This window comes from Seriola lalandi, unplaced genomic scaffold (assembly GCF_002814215.2).
Source record: "Seriola lalandi dorsalis isolate HSWRI2012SDOR001 ecotype SW California unplaced genomic scaffold, Sedor1 jcf7180002054949, whole genome shotgun sequence".
Classification (NCBI taxonomy): Eukaryota; Metazoa; Chordata; class Actinopteri; order Carangiformes; family Carangidae; genus Seriola; species Seriola lalandi.
In genome coordinates, this window is record NW_019525500.1 from 646,838 (window position 1) to 661,297 (window position 14,460).

General features: G+C 39.1%; 1 protein-coding gene across 1 annotated transcript in view; it reads left to right on the top strand.

Moving 5' to 3' along the window:
* Positions 1 to 1,403: 1,403 nt before the first annotated feature.
* The window catches only part of col24a1 (collagen type XXIV alpha 1), an 89,653-nt gene continuing 76,596 nt past the window's right edge, over positions 1,404 to 14,460 (top strand). The window contains exons 1-2 of the mRNA XM_023394530.2: positions 1,404 to 1,884; positions 11,422 to 11,492. Of these exons, the coding sequence (XP_023250298.1) occupies positions 1,832 to 1,884; positions 11,422 to 11,492 (124 nt within the window). The 5' untranslated portion in view covers positions 1,404 to 1,831. The remainder of the gene's footprint in view (positions 1,885 to 11,421; positions 11,493 to 14,460) is intronic.

Genomic DNA, 14,460 nt, shown 5'->3' on the forward strand with positions numbered 1-14,460 from the left:
GTGTGTGGGGGGGGGTCCAGGGGGGTTCAGGGGGGTCCTGTTTGTTCTAGGTTAATGGGTTAACCTGGATGGGGAGTGGTGGAAGTGGGTTAGAGTCTATTTGTTTGGAAAAATTTATGGGAGAGATAAAGAAAAGAAATGGTGTCATTTTCAAGGGGGAGACACGGCGGTGCTGTGTTCAGACACAGTCATGATGAAACAAAGAAGGGTGATTTCCAAAAAGCAGCAGTGCCAAAGCAAATGCGGTTTATGACTAAATCTGTTTGGCTTTTGCTGCTAATAAATCTGTTCATCTTAATCTCTTCAGATACAACTGGCGCAAATGATGATTCAAATTACATGGCATGATGACGGATGTTAAACCGTCCCCACATTCAAATAGTCTTCTGTATCATAATTGTTTGTTTTCTATGTGCGCACAAATGTAGTTAATAAGAGGCCCATGTTTAAAACTAAATTATTTTGGATGCTGGCCAAAGAATATAAAGACCAGAATGCAATTAGTGGTTTTATATACAGCACCACCACATAGCCAACTCTAGATTGCACTGTGCATATAGTGCTGCATATTTTCACACCAAACTTGACCGTGTTATATGATTATGTAGATCATTTTCAACAACTTGAACTGTGAAGGATCACAGGTAACGCCTGACCAACCAAGCATTGCCCAAAAGCCTTTCTTTCTAACTCACTTGTTGTGGCTACTTAAGTGCATATGACATTCAAGAAATTCACTTTTGCTGCTTTTACTTTTCTGTCTAATCAAGTGACTTTTCCACCCCTCTGCCGAGAAAAATCTGCTCTAAGATAAGCGAGCACTTTTAGGGAAATTTGTGTAAAGACTGTTCAACAGAGCATTGGCTGTGTTGTAAACTAGTCCTGATATGAGTTCCTTTATACTGGATGAACAAATACTGAACAGATAGTCTTGCCATGGAGCCAGAACAACAGCTGCAGCACCTGGCAGATCTGCTTGTCAGCAAACAACATGAGTCTGCACCAGCTGATCTCTTCTATTTTTCTCTGGCATTATTTCAGTCTTGGTGTGTAGCCTACTCTCTCTCTCTCTTTCTCTCTCTCTCTGTGTTTGTGTGTGTATGTGTGTGTGTGTGTGTGTGTGTGTGTGTGTGTGTGTGTGTGTGTTTGACAGTAAGCAACTTTATGCTTCGTTTTGCAATTAAAATATGCCCTCTACCCTGCTGAGTAAACATAGGCATTGTGCCCGCTTTAGGCTAATATAGTAGTCAAAGCAGACAAAGGGCATTGATGAACACAAGCCAAAACTCTATCCGTGATGTCACGAGTAACTGGTGAAATCCAACACCACCAGCTGGAGTTGTGTTGGGGTGAATACGGGTCCCCTTGCATTAGTGCAAGTCAAGGCACATAGCAGAAACCACCGCCTGGAGGTAAAGACGCGCAGAGCTGGATCTGCTGTAGTGTTGGAGACCACTCTGAGAGAAGCGGCCGAGCTCTGACTCTCTGCACTACACAGAGCAGACGAGTTAACACTGCTGCAGCCCGAGCAGCCGCTCTCCAAGCCAACTTTTTTCTGTGCAACTGCTGCGCGTCTCCACTTGGATAGAAATAGTTTGATCACTGCGCGCCGCAGAGCGCAAATGATCTGAGAGGCACAGGTCTGAACGGGTGAGAGAGATCTCTCCTCCGGACTGCAATGCGATGAGGAAATTCTGAGGTGGCAGTACTTTACTCCGTCCGCTTTACGCCTCCTTTGGCTGTTACCAAAGGGTTAGCCCATGAACAGGTATCCTCTTGAGTGTGATTCTGTTTTCACCCAGATCTCTGCTGCCTGGACAAATGCATACAAATGCATTTAGGAGCTCAACGGACAAGGAGTGGACACGTTTCCGCGGCAGCAACGTAAGTGGCCGTTTGATTAAATTGTATGCAGATGTTAAGCTATCTGTGCGCATTTGTGCCAGAGAAACTGTTCCCAGAACAGATTTTCATTTAAAATGGCAACTGGAAGATTTATTTCTGTTCTGGTTCTTTGGGGTCTCTCCCTGACAGGGGCGCCAGTTGACCAAACATAGTCCCTGCAGCTACAAGTACTTGTCACTAAAACGTGACTGACTGTACAGTATTTTCATTTGGTCAATAAGATAAATGCATAGAGTTTAGCTCTGGGATCATGGTCGCTATAACTATTAATTTTCTTTTAGGAGGTTTCCAATTAGATCCATTATTTATTTATTTTTAGTTCTGTATATTACACATACAAGCTACTGCACAGTCTCACTGCTGTCCAGCCTTACTATTCCTATCTGATGATTGTTTTTTTTCCATGGATACATGTGTCTGAACTGCTGTTTTATACTTGGTTTATCTTGATAAATGTAGCTGACAACTGAAGTCTTGGCTTTGAACTCGCTCTGTGAACATGCAGCCCGGGATCTCCAACATTATAATCTGAATACCATGTGGTCTACCGCTGAACCCCCCTTCTTCTTATTTGCCTTTCACTCACACAGCTATGATAAGCTGGGAAATAAACACTGAAGCAAGGAGAAAGAGGATGAATGAGGATGTCTTGGGAGCAATGATGCTTATTCAGCATGTCAGTGATAAATCATTGTTACACTGTATGATGGATAAAAGCTTAAGAGCAGCTTTCAGTGGCTCAAAATCTGCCAAATTAATCAAAATCTGTCACAGTGTTTAGACTTTGAATGGAAAAAAATCTATTTAGTGCCTTTAAACCTAAACATTCCTCATGGAAGTGTGTATTGTTGACATCTAGCATGCAGGTTTTGTTGTCTTGTTACATTCAGCTGGGACAGTGGAGCTACAGGTATGTGCACGCCTCAATAGGCTATTGAACAGGAAATCTATTTTCTGCTATCAGAAGTGAATTCAAATTGTCTAGACAGAATTATGAATCACTCCCAGATATGATTTTTAAAAAAAGAGCTGAGCTCACAATGCATTCTGTTAGTGTTTGCTCAATGGAAAACAAATCCCCGCTAAAATCCTGAGAGGTCAATTTTTTGTCCTTGACAGTGAAAAGGAGAGCCTTATGGTAGAACTGAGTTGACTGAGAACAAGTGTGGTCTCCCTTGGATTCACAGTGAGAGTTAGTGCATATGCATCAGTGGTTAACAGGCTCCTGAGCTGCAGACAATCACCCACTGTTGCAGTCATTGCTGCTCCATTGGTGGCAGTGGTTGAACTGTATAGCTACAGAGACTCACAACTACTCACATATACTGTACACCTGACTGAGGGTATGCTGTGTCTTCAAGACTCGCTCACGGTAATTCCCATAGTAAGGAGATGGGGTTTTCAGGAAATGGATCTAGGAAACAGTTTGTTCACTGGAGCAGTGGGTCTGTTAAAGGAGAATGACCAATAAAATAGCTGATAAAATGATTCATAACTCAGAGCAGCAGTAAAAGTTCAGGGAGAAGTCTTCAGTCTTGCCTTATTTCTATAGTAGAATAGCAGTTTTTTACATGATGTCACACAGTTGCATTGGGGTTGACTGATTCATCCACTATACAGTTCAGTGCAGGCCATGAACTATGCTTGTAGTGGGTATAATGCTGCTGAAGAGATGGACATATTGTGTCCCTGTTATTCTAAATATCAGTGGAAACTGAGGAAAGTTCCCTTGAGAAAGAAGCAAATGGCCACTGAGTACATTAATGCACATGGTGTAACACTTGGCTGAATGCATGCTACTGCTGAGACTGACTGACCTCAATATGAGGATGCAGATATCCAAATAAACACTTTTCCTATTTGACTGGACCACTGGTCGGCCTACTGACTGACACTGTGAATGTACAATGGATATTTTTCCATACAAAATGTCAGGTCTCTCTAATTCTTGTAGACGTTACACAAAGTACAGATACTGTAGCTCGCTATGACGCTAACATCACATTTAATGACTATAATTACTTTAATATGGTCCTCAACTTTCCATTCTATTTAAATAGAAGTAGTAAATAGTAAAATAATAATATTAAAATTTCTCACCTTTAATGGTGCCATGCAGCCATTTGTGGTTTTATTTGTATTTGCTGTTAAGACTTCTACGTTCTCCCTTGAAAAAGGGAGAACGTAGAAGTTGTTAGGCTTGGTACCACTTCGGAAAATTATGTAGTTGTTTTTTTGTGTGTGTGTGTGTGTGTGTGAAATGACCCTTTAAAGATCACAGAGGTGAAACTGGCTACAAATAGGTTAAGAAAACTAAGAAAAATGCTTTAATGGTTTCAGGAGATATATAGTTTTCTCCCCTGTGAGCTTGATTTTGCCTCAAAAACTGTGAGATCACAGGCTGCCCGTCTTGTTGGTGCAGTGTACTCACTTTCTCCACACCAGTGGCTGTAGGGACTTCGGCCTGTCTGTCTGAGTGAGGTGTATTTAACCCTCCTAACATCTGCAGGTCCACCCGCAACAGGAAAAGGGTAAACTAATAAAGCCTAGTGGAAGTTTACTCACAGCCCTTTGTCTGCTTGCTGTCTTGTGGACTAAGTCAATCTTTACTCTGGTCTGCAGTGACCTCTTGACTCCAGATTGGTGATCTGAGTGAGCTGCCAAACAGGAATCATGCTCATCTCTTTGTCAGAGAAGAAGCACCCAGACATGTCATACTGATTTTTGAAAATTATATGTTGATTTATAATTTTATTCATCAGATGCTTGGGGTAGTTTGGAAAATCAGCGGAAAAGTATTTCAAGACTTGACTAATGAGGAACTACAAGTTAGCAGTTGAAACTCGGAAACTGTTGACCTGCTAATTTTCACTGATGGCCATTTGGACATGAGAAGAATACAAGCCCACTTACTGCCTCCATAATGAAATCATTATGTTCAGGATACAGGTGCTAAAGCTGAAACGCAGCCAGTGGGAACAGATATTGGCCATGGATCAGTTACTTGTTCATGTCCAAGAATGCTGGGGCTGAGATTGAAAAGCGAAGTATGCCGGAACAGAACACCTGATTAGCAAGAAACCCGTATGTTTTTATTGAGAGAGACATCCGCTTGTGAATAGTGTGTGTGTGAGCGTGTGCGTGATGGTGGGCAGCGATGAGAGATCTACTGTATATATGATAGATGTAATTTTTCAGATGCCAAATTTATCTCTCGCTGTTTCACACAAAGTGAATTCTATTACAGCTCCTCAGAGCGCTTTGTCAGCTTATGTGTTGGCGCTAGTGGCTCCCGTCTGTTTTGAATTCCACGCCATTTAAAACTTGGGCTCAACTGCGCCATATTTTTGCCAAACGGGCATATAACAGTGGAGGTTAGGCACACGCTCCAAGGTCAAGCTCTATAAACTTCAATTTTCTGAATAACAACTCTGTGTGGAGTACTTCTACAGACTCCTACTTCTACTGTGGCGATATCCTGAAGGCTGAAACATTCTTTTCAAAGTCAACAGAAGGGGTGAGATGGGATGGGTCAGTCAAGGTGACTCTCATCAGGTTTGTTTAGATGGTCCAACATGTCTTTACAAAGCACCGAACCTTTTTCCCAAAAGTAAAAAAAAAAGAAAACCTGCTGTTGGCTCTCTACATTTCATTACCCCCCCCCCCAAAAAAAATATTAACAGCAATTTTATTGGTATCCCTTCATCCCTTCAAGAACTTCAACATTTCAGAAAAGCTTGGGTAGATTAACAGCATTGCATGGTTTGTTGGTACTAATGAATTTGGCAAGTGGCCTACCAAATTAGACGTGTAAACAGTAGACTGTGAATGTCACCACTCACAAAGATAGAAATCAGTGATGAACGTAAGAAAATTGTTTCCCTTCCCTTATGAGGACTGTAAACAGAACCTAAATGAGTTTGCTCCAATTTGCCAAACCAAATTGAGCACTTTGCCTCTGCCTTTTCCTCAGCTGAATGAGCTATTGTTAGAGATCCAAGCTAATTTTGAGGGGAGAAATGCTAGATCTGTTACTGCTGGAATGATTCATTGCAGAGGGGAGTTTTAAATGTGATTATTTATAGTCTTGACATGACACCCACTCCCCACATAGTGGTATTTCCCTTAGTCAACACAGCAGTGTTTGGGGAGCTTTGTCTTGCGTTCAGCAGTCTTTTCCATTAACTGCTTCGACTGGGAAGCATGTCATAGTGTGCTGTCACTTAGACAGGGATTTACCTCTGAATTTAATGAAGAAAAGGTAAAAAGTGATGGATGTGGAGGCCATGATGTACACCATGCAGCCTTTATTGTAGCTATGGGTCGGCCTCAGTTCCCTCACTTCCCTCCTGTTTGCTTATAAAAAAAAGAAAAAGTTTAAAACATGCCAAAGGTGAACGATATATTCAAAGACCATCATCTTATGCTGGGAAGGAAGGACAGCAAACAGAAAATGTATAAATGTATATACGTCACTGTTGATGTGCTGAAGTTTAGCGGCAGAGCCTCAGGGATGCCTTAAATAGCCCTGAACAGGGAGTCTGCATGACAGACAGGCGGAAAAAAGTAGTCAGAATCAACATCAGATGGCCCCACTTGACACAGAAGAGAATGTTAAGTGTTATAGTTTTTTTTTAATTTTTCGGTCAACTTTTAAAATCTGTCAACTTTTAAGCATAACCAGTTACTCACTGGCTTTATACATGTCAATTTTATCCTTTCTCCACAGATAAGTTATTGTACTCATTTATCCATCCATCCATTCTCCATCATTTTCCTCTATCAATTTTTCCCCATCTGGTAAAATGTCTGTGTTCCCAGTCATGGAATTGTAGCACCACTTTCTCGATGGGGAACAGGTGACACAGCTCATGGTGTTTCTACCTTCTACACTCAATCATTTTCTTTTTAGGTTTTCTCTTGTTGTCTTTTTCTGTTTGCCCCCCCCCCCCTGTCTTTCTTTTGCTAAGGAAAGCAAGACCACATTTTTCTGGGAAAACAAATATGGCTGCCTGTCTGTGGATCCCTGTCAAACAGGGCCACACAAACACTGGTAGCCTCTTTGCTCGGTTAATCTGTTTCTCTAAATCCACAAAAGAGAGATGTTTGTAAGACATCTAGTATTCTGTTTGTAGCTATCACACTCACGTCACAATCCCTGAAGGTTTAAGGTGAGACAGGAGCCTGTGATTGATTGCACTCTGTGGTACTCTTACGTAACTTCGTATTAAAATAGAAAAACTACTGTCTCCTTGTGTCTTTTGCACTATACTGTCAGTGTTAAATCATCAAAATAGTTGCCACAGGCCAATTCAAGTTGTGTTAGCAGCTGTTACTTGAACAGAACTGTCAATGTGATTGATTTGATTTGAATGTACATAGTGTGCTTTGGAAGCTCTAGACCATATAGGCTCAATATATCAGTGACTCTTGGACTACTGTTTTATGCAAAATATAAAAATCTGTCTCAACAAATCTAAATAAAAACATAACTCAAACATACTGTAAAGCTAAAATTCTTAGTCTTCGAATATTGTCCTCATATGTTGGGGTAAGATTCAGCATTAAAACTGCCACATTTTCTGCAGTTAGAGACACTAGCTGATGTTAATTTGCTTGTATTAAAATTAGATAGTTGGTCACTGGCATTACATAAATAGGATACCAGCAAGAAATGGAGGGACTACATACAGTAACATGGAAGACACTTATATTCTGCCATCTTCGCTGTTTGATGGGCACAGACTTAAGATAGGAATAAAGACTGTAAACATGGCATCTGTTTTACATTTATTCTCTGAATGTGTTCTGTTTTGAGTTAAAAGCTCCCGTTTCTCCTCTCTTCTTCCTTAAAATTTCTTTGGCCCTTTACTGATTTTGTGCAGTACATGCTGACTTTCTGCTGTAGCTATATGGTGGGCAGTGCCACCTAGAGGTGGGGTCAGTTAGGGTCAAAGGAAGGAAGTTTATTGCCTTTTAAAAAGGTATCAATATGCAGTTTGAATAACATAGGTCTTTAAAGGTCATTGTGTTTGAGATAAAATAAAAATCTTCAAATCTGAGTGGAATATAAATTAAAGAATATGTTTCTTTTCATTTTAAGTGTTAGTTTCACAATCAATATTTGTGCTTTGCCTGTATCTGTTTTAGGCATGATGAAATTTTCAGCAGAGCATTATCTCTTGTTTATGAAAAGTTCTGGTTGACAACTTTTTGAAGGGCTTTGAGGATTAATTGCTCTTTACAACTTAAAAAAAATATTCAAAAGGCAGGCGTAACACTTCTCTCTCTAAATCTTTGCTATGACTCTCTTTGTGGTATTAGTTTTGCTCAGGCATCTTTCCATGAACAGCATTAAATTTTTATTAACCAACTATGCCTTTGAGACAAAATCCATCATTGTCTGGGAACAATAAAACATGACACTAAAATACTCTCTGCATGACTTATCATTATATTTTCAAACATAAAAATGACAAAGTTCAATGTCTTCATGAACAGAGGAATCGGGTCGCCTTTTAATTGGCTCCAAGGTTTCATGGAGGTTTCTTTCTTTTACATGTTCCTGACTGCATTGATTACTGATTGCAACTCGATATGGAACTCGATATGCAAGTAATAATTACTTTCATTTCAGTGAATGTAGAGTTGATTTTTTTTTTTTAATCAGGTAATTGTTTAGATAACAAAATAAAAATAAAATACTGAAAAAGGTTCCGTGTGTTAAAAAGGTTCAAAAGTTCAATGTGTTGTTTTCTAATTGATTTACATTTGCAATGATAAAAAAAGGAGGAAAAAGAAAAGATATCCTCACGTTTGAGAAGATGGAGTCCAGTAGTCTAATGTGAGGCAGTTTTCTTGATAAATGAATTTAAAGATGAATTGATTATCAATATTGCTATCATTCCCCGTGATTAATCAACTAAACATACAGCTAAGATGTGTAGGTGTTATTTTATTTTATTTTATTTTTATTATTATTATTATAATTTCTTTATTTATAAAATTTGGGACCAACAATGTGTCAACATCTGTACACATTTGGTTAGAATGTGATTATAATATCTAGTGGGTATTTGTTAAAACCGAATCAAACAAAGTTCCGGTCAACATTTTACCATTCTAAATCACTTCGCAAGTGCAACGGTTAACTTTTGCATTCATAACCGTTGGCAAGATTACTGAACACACTGGTGAATTAACGAATATAACACGAGAGGGAGTGATGTTGCACTAAATATCAGCATGGCTGTGATTCGGTCATACAAGCCGCAGGCCGAGTAACGAAGACAATCACAGCCATGCTGACATTCAGTAAATACGACCTCGAGTGTGATATTGCTTTTACACAATAGTTCTACGAGTGCCATATCAGTTAAATAAACAACAACAGATAATGATTTGATTGTTTATTTAATCATTTATTTGGCCAACATAATTAGTAATTATTGGACTTTTTCCTGACCTGCACAGTGCACACTAGGTTGCTACTTCGTCTACACGTTACCTCAAGAGTGCGCTGAAGTATCCAGGTTTCTTCCCTTCGTGCACTTCTGACCACCATATATCATTTAAATCAAATATTCAACCGATAATATAATGCTGATTAACGGTTAATATAACACTTGTAAAGCGGAGTCTTATATGTAGTTAAAAATCCCAGTGCTGTTATCAGCGCTCATGGAATGCCACTTGTCCAATCAAATGACTTGGTCGGAACTAACTGTTGTATAAACGTATCCGTAACTGGCAACTTTTTAAAAATGGATTCCGCTTAAGTCACCGCCTGTTTATTAAAAAGTGGTCATTGTAGTGCTGCACTATACTATGAGCTAAATAACATTCGTGACGGAGGCGGTCTTCGCCACAACCGTGTCAGTGTTGGGGCCAGGTTAGGACACTTAAGTAAAATTGTCTACTTGAGCTGCCTACTTCCAAAAGAGGCGAATAATGGTAAAACAAAGTATTGTTCCAAGTCTTTTTTTCAAGAAATTGAGCAACCTATCCAGAGCTGGAACCGCCTAGAGCCATGTTTGAAAGACTCCAGAGGAGGGCGAGGATTTGTTATCACATTTACAGTCCTACTTTGTTAGCTGTCTCTGGCAAAGTAAGCTTCTCCCCTGAGTCTTCATGGTTAGCATTTTAACAACTTGACTTTGATACATTATTGATCCTAAGAGTTACCAGCATTTCAACAAGCAATGTTTTCTGGGTTAACGTAAATTAACCCTAGCTCTCTTGCCTGGCTCATACTACTAATATGAACCACCTTTAATGTTTAATTGACGTTAACGACCGTCATGGCTGGCTAGCTAAGATCTTTTCAACAATGTGTTAATTATTCAAATTCTTTTCATAATATGAGAGGAGGCATAAAGTCTGTGTTTGTTGGTGTTGATAGGCAACAGATTTAACAGCTGTATTGTTTCATTTGACTACAGACCACTCTCATGGAGGACGTTTTAGCACAGTTGTAGAGGACTGCTTTTCCATTAGCTTCAGGTGTTTAAGTTGCCAGTGTTGAGTCAATGACATGGTTTACTTATTGAACAGTCATCATATTACACGTTTTTCCTCCCATTAGATGTCAGGTTGACCACTGCCAGAAAATGTAATTCCTCCTTGGATCACGCTCAGTTCAAATCTTATGTTGACATTCCTATGTGCTCTTAATTCCCTACTTCTGCTGAGTTACAGGAAATATTTATACTGTAAACTGTTGATTTCAGGGAGACTTCTACTTATGTCAGCAGGGTAAGGCTAGACTTGTAATAGTAAATGACAAGTTGTAGTCATTGGTGTTTTTCTCAGACTTGCCACAACTTTGTCTACCATATGTCACTCTTGACTTAAGAAATATACCGCAACAAGAGACAATGATTTCTGTAGAGCTGTTTTAGCTTTAGCTGTTTGACTTGAGTGTTGGTTCATCCGTGTGATGTGACTACTCTCTGTCTAAGCGCAGTCAGAATAATCAGTTTGTAGTCAGGACTCAGGATCTCCATTAACAGTTTTATATATAGTGAAAACCACCTGACATGGATCTTTATGATGAACAGCAGTTCCTTGTCTAAATGACCCAGACTTTTATTGGAGAAAGGGTGCCATTAGCAGTGTTGCCTCACAGCAAGAAGGACCATACATGAATTTCCAGCCCAGGTGCTCTGTGTGTGCAGTTGTCATGTTCCTCTCCCTCATTTTGGTTTCCTTTTGGAGCTATCTTTTTCATCCCATACTGCAATGTACAAGGTTACTTAGACCTTCCAAATCATACATGTTAATATGTATGTTTATATCCCTGTGATTGACTGGCAACATGTCCCCCACATGACATAAGTGGCCTTTTGGTGAAAAAATGCTCATCTGTGTAACAGAATATGCAGAATTTGGATGAGAATTGTTCTTAATTAGCACAACACGGTCACTGATTGGATGTCTGCCTACATTTTTATGTCTCAGTGGGTTACATTTGAATTGGGTAATCTCTTATTAATTTGTGTTTGTATGCCCCTCCAGGTGGAACTTTCTCCTGCTCCTGTCAGTATGCTCAGCAGTACTCTCTGGAGACGAAGACTACCTAGCTCAAGGTAAACAACAGCACCCTAATGTATTACTTATCATTAGCAAGGTCTTTACCTATATCTTTTTGGCTTTGTGACTAGTGAACTAACCTTTGACATTTGATCATGAATCCATATAGTGTAATGGACCAATTTCATCCTATTTTGATTGGTAATTTGATGAAATACTGGTGACTGACTTGAAACTTAAATGAATTTGCTCTTATTAACAAATTTAACAAGTCATAACACTTAATCATATAGATCTTACTTAAACAGATCGGATGTCAACTTGACTTTATTATTCACACTAAACACAGTTTCTTCATCACCTATTAGTTACATTTATACAGTCACAGCACGCCACTCACTTTTTAGCACCTCATCATCCCCAAGCTTCTATTATCTTACATCCAAATCATCCCAGTGAGTTTTATGTAGTGAGGTGTACAGATTTTAAATCCTGTGACAATAGAGCACTAGTATCAGATTCATACTTAGTATCTGCAGATACCCAGAGTTAGGTTTTTGAAACAGCACTGGGACAGAAAAAGTCTAATAAGGGCATTGCTCCCTATTACAATACTTCACCTTTTTGGGAAAAACATTTTGCAGGACAAGATCCAAATAGATAACAACTCAAAGGTTAAAATGTATACTGGATCAAGTTTAAATAGGGACGATGGTTGCAAATAAGAGCTCCTATTTCTTTGCTCTTATTCTCATTTTTAAACCTTCTCCCTCAACATGTCTGTTCTTGCTCTTCAGGCCACAGCATGCATGTAGACGCAGCCAAAATAGCCTCTCAACCTTCGCTGCTCCTCCATTTACCCATCTTGTTTCCTCTCAGTTTTCTCATCTCTGGGCCATCAGAAAAGGATCTAATGTCACATGCAAACATAATGATAAGTACATGCTAAGTAGAGCATTCTGGGAAAGTACACCAATTAGTCAGGCTAAGAGGAAGCAGAAAGCTCAGATAAATGCTTAGCCTGTTTTGTCAACTGTGCCTCAACTGGACATATTCTAGGGATAAGGTGATTCCCGTGTGTGTGCGTGTGTGTGCGTGTGTGTGCGTGTGTGTGCGTGTGTGTGTGTGTGTGTGTGTGTGTGTGTGTGTGTGTGTGAAGAAGTTATAAGGATGAGAGGAGTTAAAGTTCAGAAGGACAGAAGTTAGGAATTGATAATAGATAGCAGAGCAGATTTTTTTTTTTCCAGGCCTCTGTAGTGTCAGTACACTTTAGTGTGTTTATATCTGTTGGATGGTTGAAGTATAATCCCACATATTCTTCCGGATGTGACCTCCATGAAGGAACTTGCCTTTATTCAACAAGAAAGAATGCTGTCAAAAGAATCTTAAGAAAACTTCAAGAAGTTTTAAATCAACGCATTGCACCCTGTGAATTTGTTGAAGGGTATTATTGTTTTTTGAGTGGCATATCGCTGGGCAACTGCCAGAAATACCACATAGTGTATGCTCACTAAAGCTGACCTCATGATAAATGTTCACATATTTGTCAATGCTCCTTGCACTGCCTTGAGTGTCCCTCCCCTTATTCCATATTGCATTGTCTTCTCCCCACGTATCTATAGTTAAAAAGTCCACTCCAAACAGAATCAATCCATCATAACGAGGGGAGGAGGAATGCACAAAGAGTACCAGAGCAGCCTGTCTTCACATATGAGACAGGTTAATTGGAATCTGGGCTGACGTTACCTCGGGCAAAGAATGTCAAGGACATCTGAGTGCGTGCTTAGATCAGCTGCAGATAGATAGTCTTCTTGCGTGGGCTGGAGAACTAAAACCCATGCAAAACCAAATCCAGGACAATGTGCTGTATGTTTTATTTCTGTTAAATTACGCTCTCTCTTTTGCTCTGTCTCACCCTCTACCCCTACCTTCCTCCAAAGCAGAAAAATAAGAAATAACACATGGACTCAACCTCAGAGGCAAATTTACAATACTGTATTACTATTGCTGCACAATTCATTCCTACAATTTCACATATACAATTTGTATAATCTGGCATTGTACAGTAGGCATATTAGTTATTAGCAAAGTTATGCTGAAACTTGTGACTTAAGAGATCTTTCACCTGCTTCAACCCTGATCAGTCATACCAATAGATACCAGAATTTCTTGTTCTCAGGTCTAGACTTCACATGTTTAGTTTGTGGGTTAGAGTTGGAATTTAAACTTTAACACATTGTTGTAAATCTGCACCACAGACCACTATATTGCTGCTATTGTTAGAAAAACCGAAAACCTTAAGAAGTAGCAATAACAACCTGGTTTATAGTTGATACAATTGCATTTTTTAGGTTATTCAATGTGGTTTTAAAAAGACTTGATGAAACCAAGGGTTTGGAAATTCATTAAAAGTATGTTGAGTGTTCTACAGGATGCCTTGTGCTCATCCACTGATTCTAAAACCTAAATGTAGGGCACTGCCCGATAACATACATCATTTTAATAAAGGTGCTCTTTTTCACTGTTTAACTTTAAAATCTTTATACCTCGCTAAGTAGAACTGATTTGGATCATTCATTTATATTTAAAGTAACCTATAACTACACAACAGTTGTTAAGTATAAGTTGACACTTTTTGAAACTGAATTGTTTCAGGTTACATTAGTAAATTGCATTGTAATAGCAAAAAAGTAACAATATTAAATGTGGGTTTTGCATTGTCTGGCCAAATCATTAAATAAGGCAAACATCTGCTTAAACACCGATTTAGTTGTTTGGTTGGTTTCAGTGCAACAGTATTTAACAGTACTCACTGCTGAAAATTTAAGATTATGTATAGCTAATTTGATGACCTCAGATTATTAGCAGTCTTTTAGAACCCCACTGTATATTGCAAATGTTTAGTAACAGGACGGATACTATTTTTTTAATGTATTTAACCATAAAAATTGTACTATATGACTTTTTTGTGACTGATAATATCCTTTAAGTCCTGGTACTTGATACGTGGTAGTTTATTCAAAC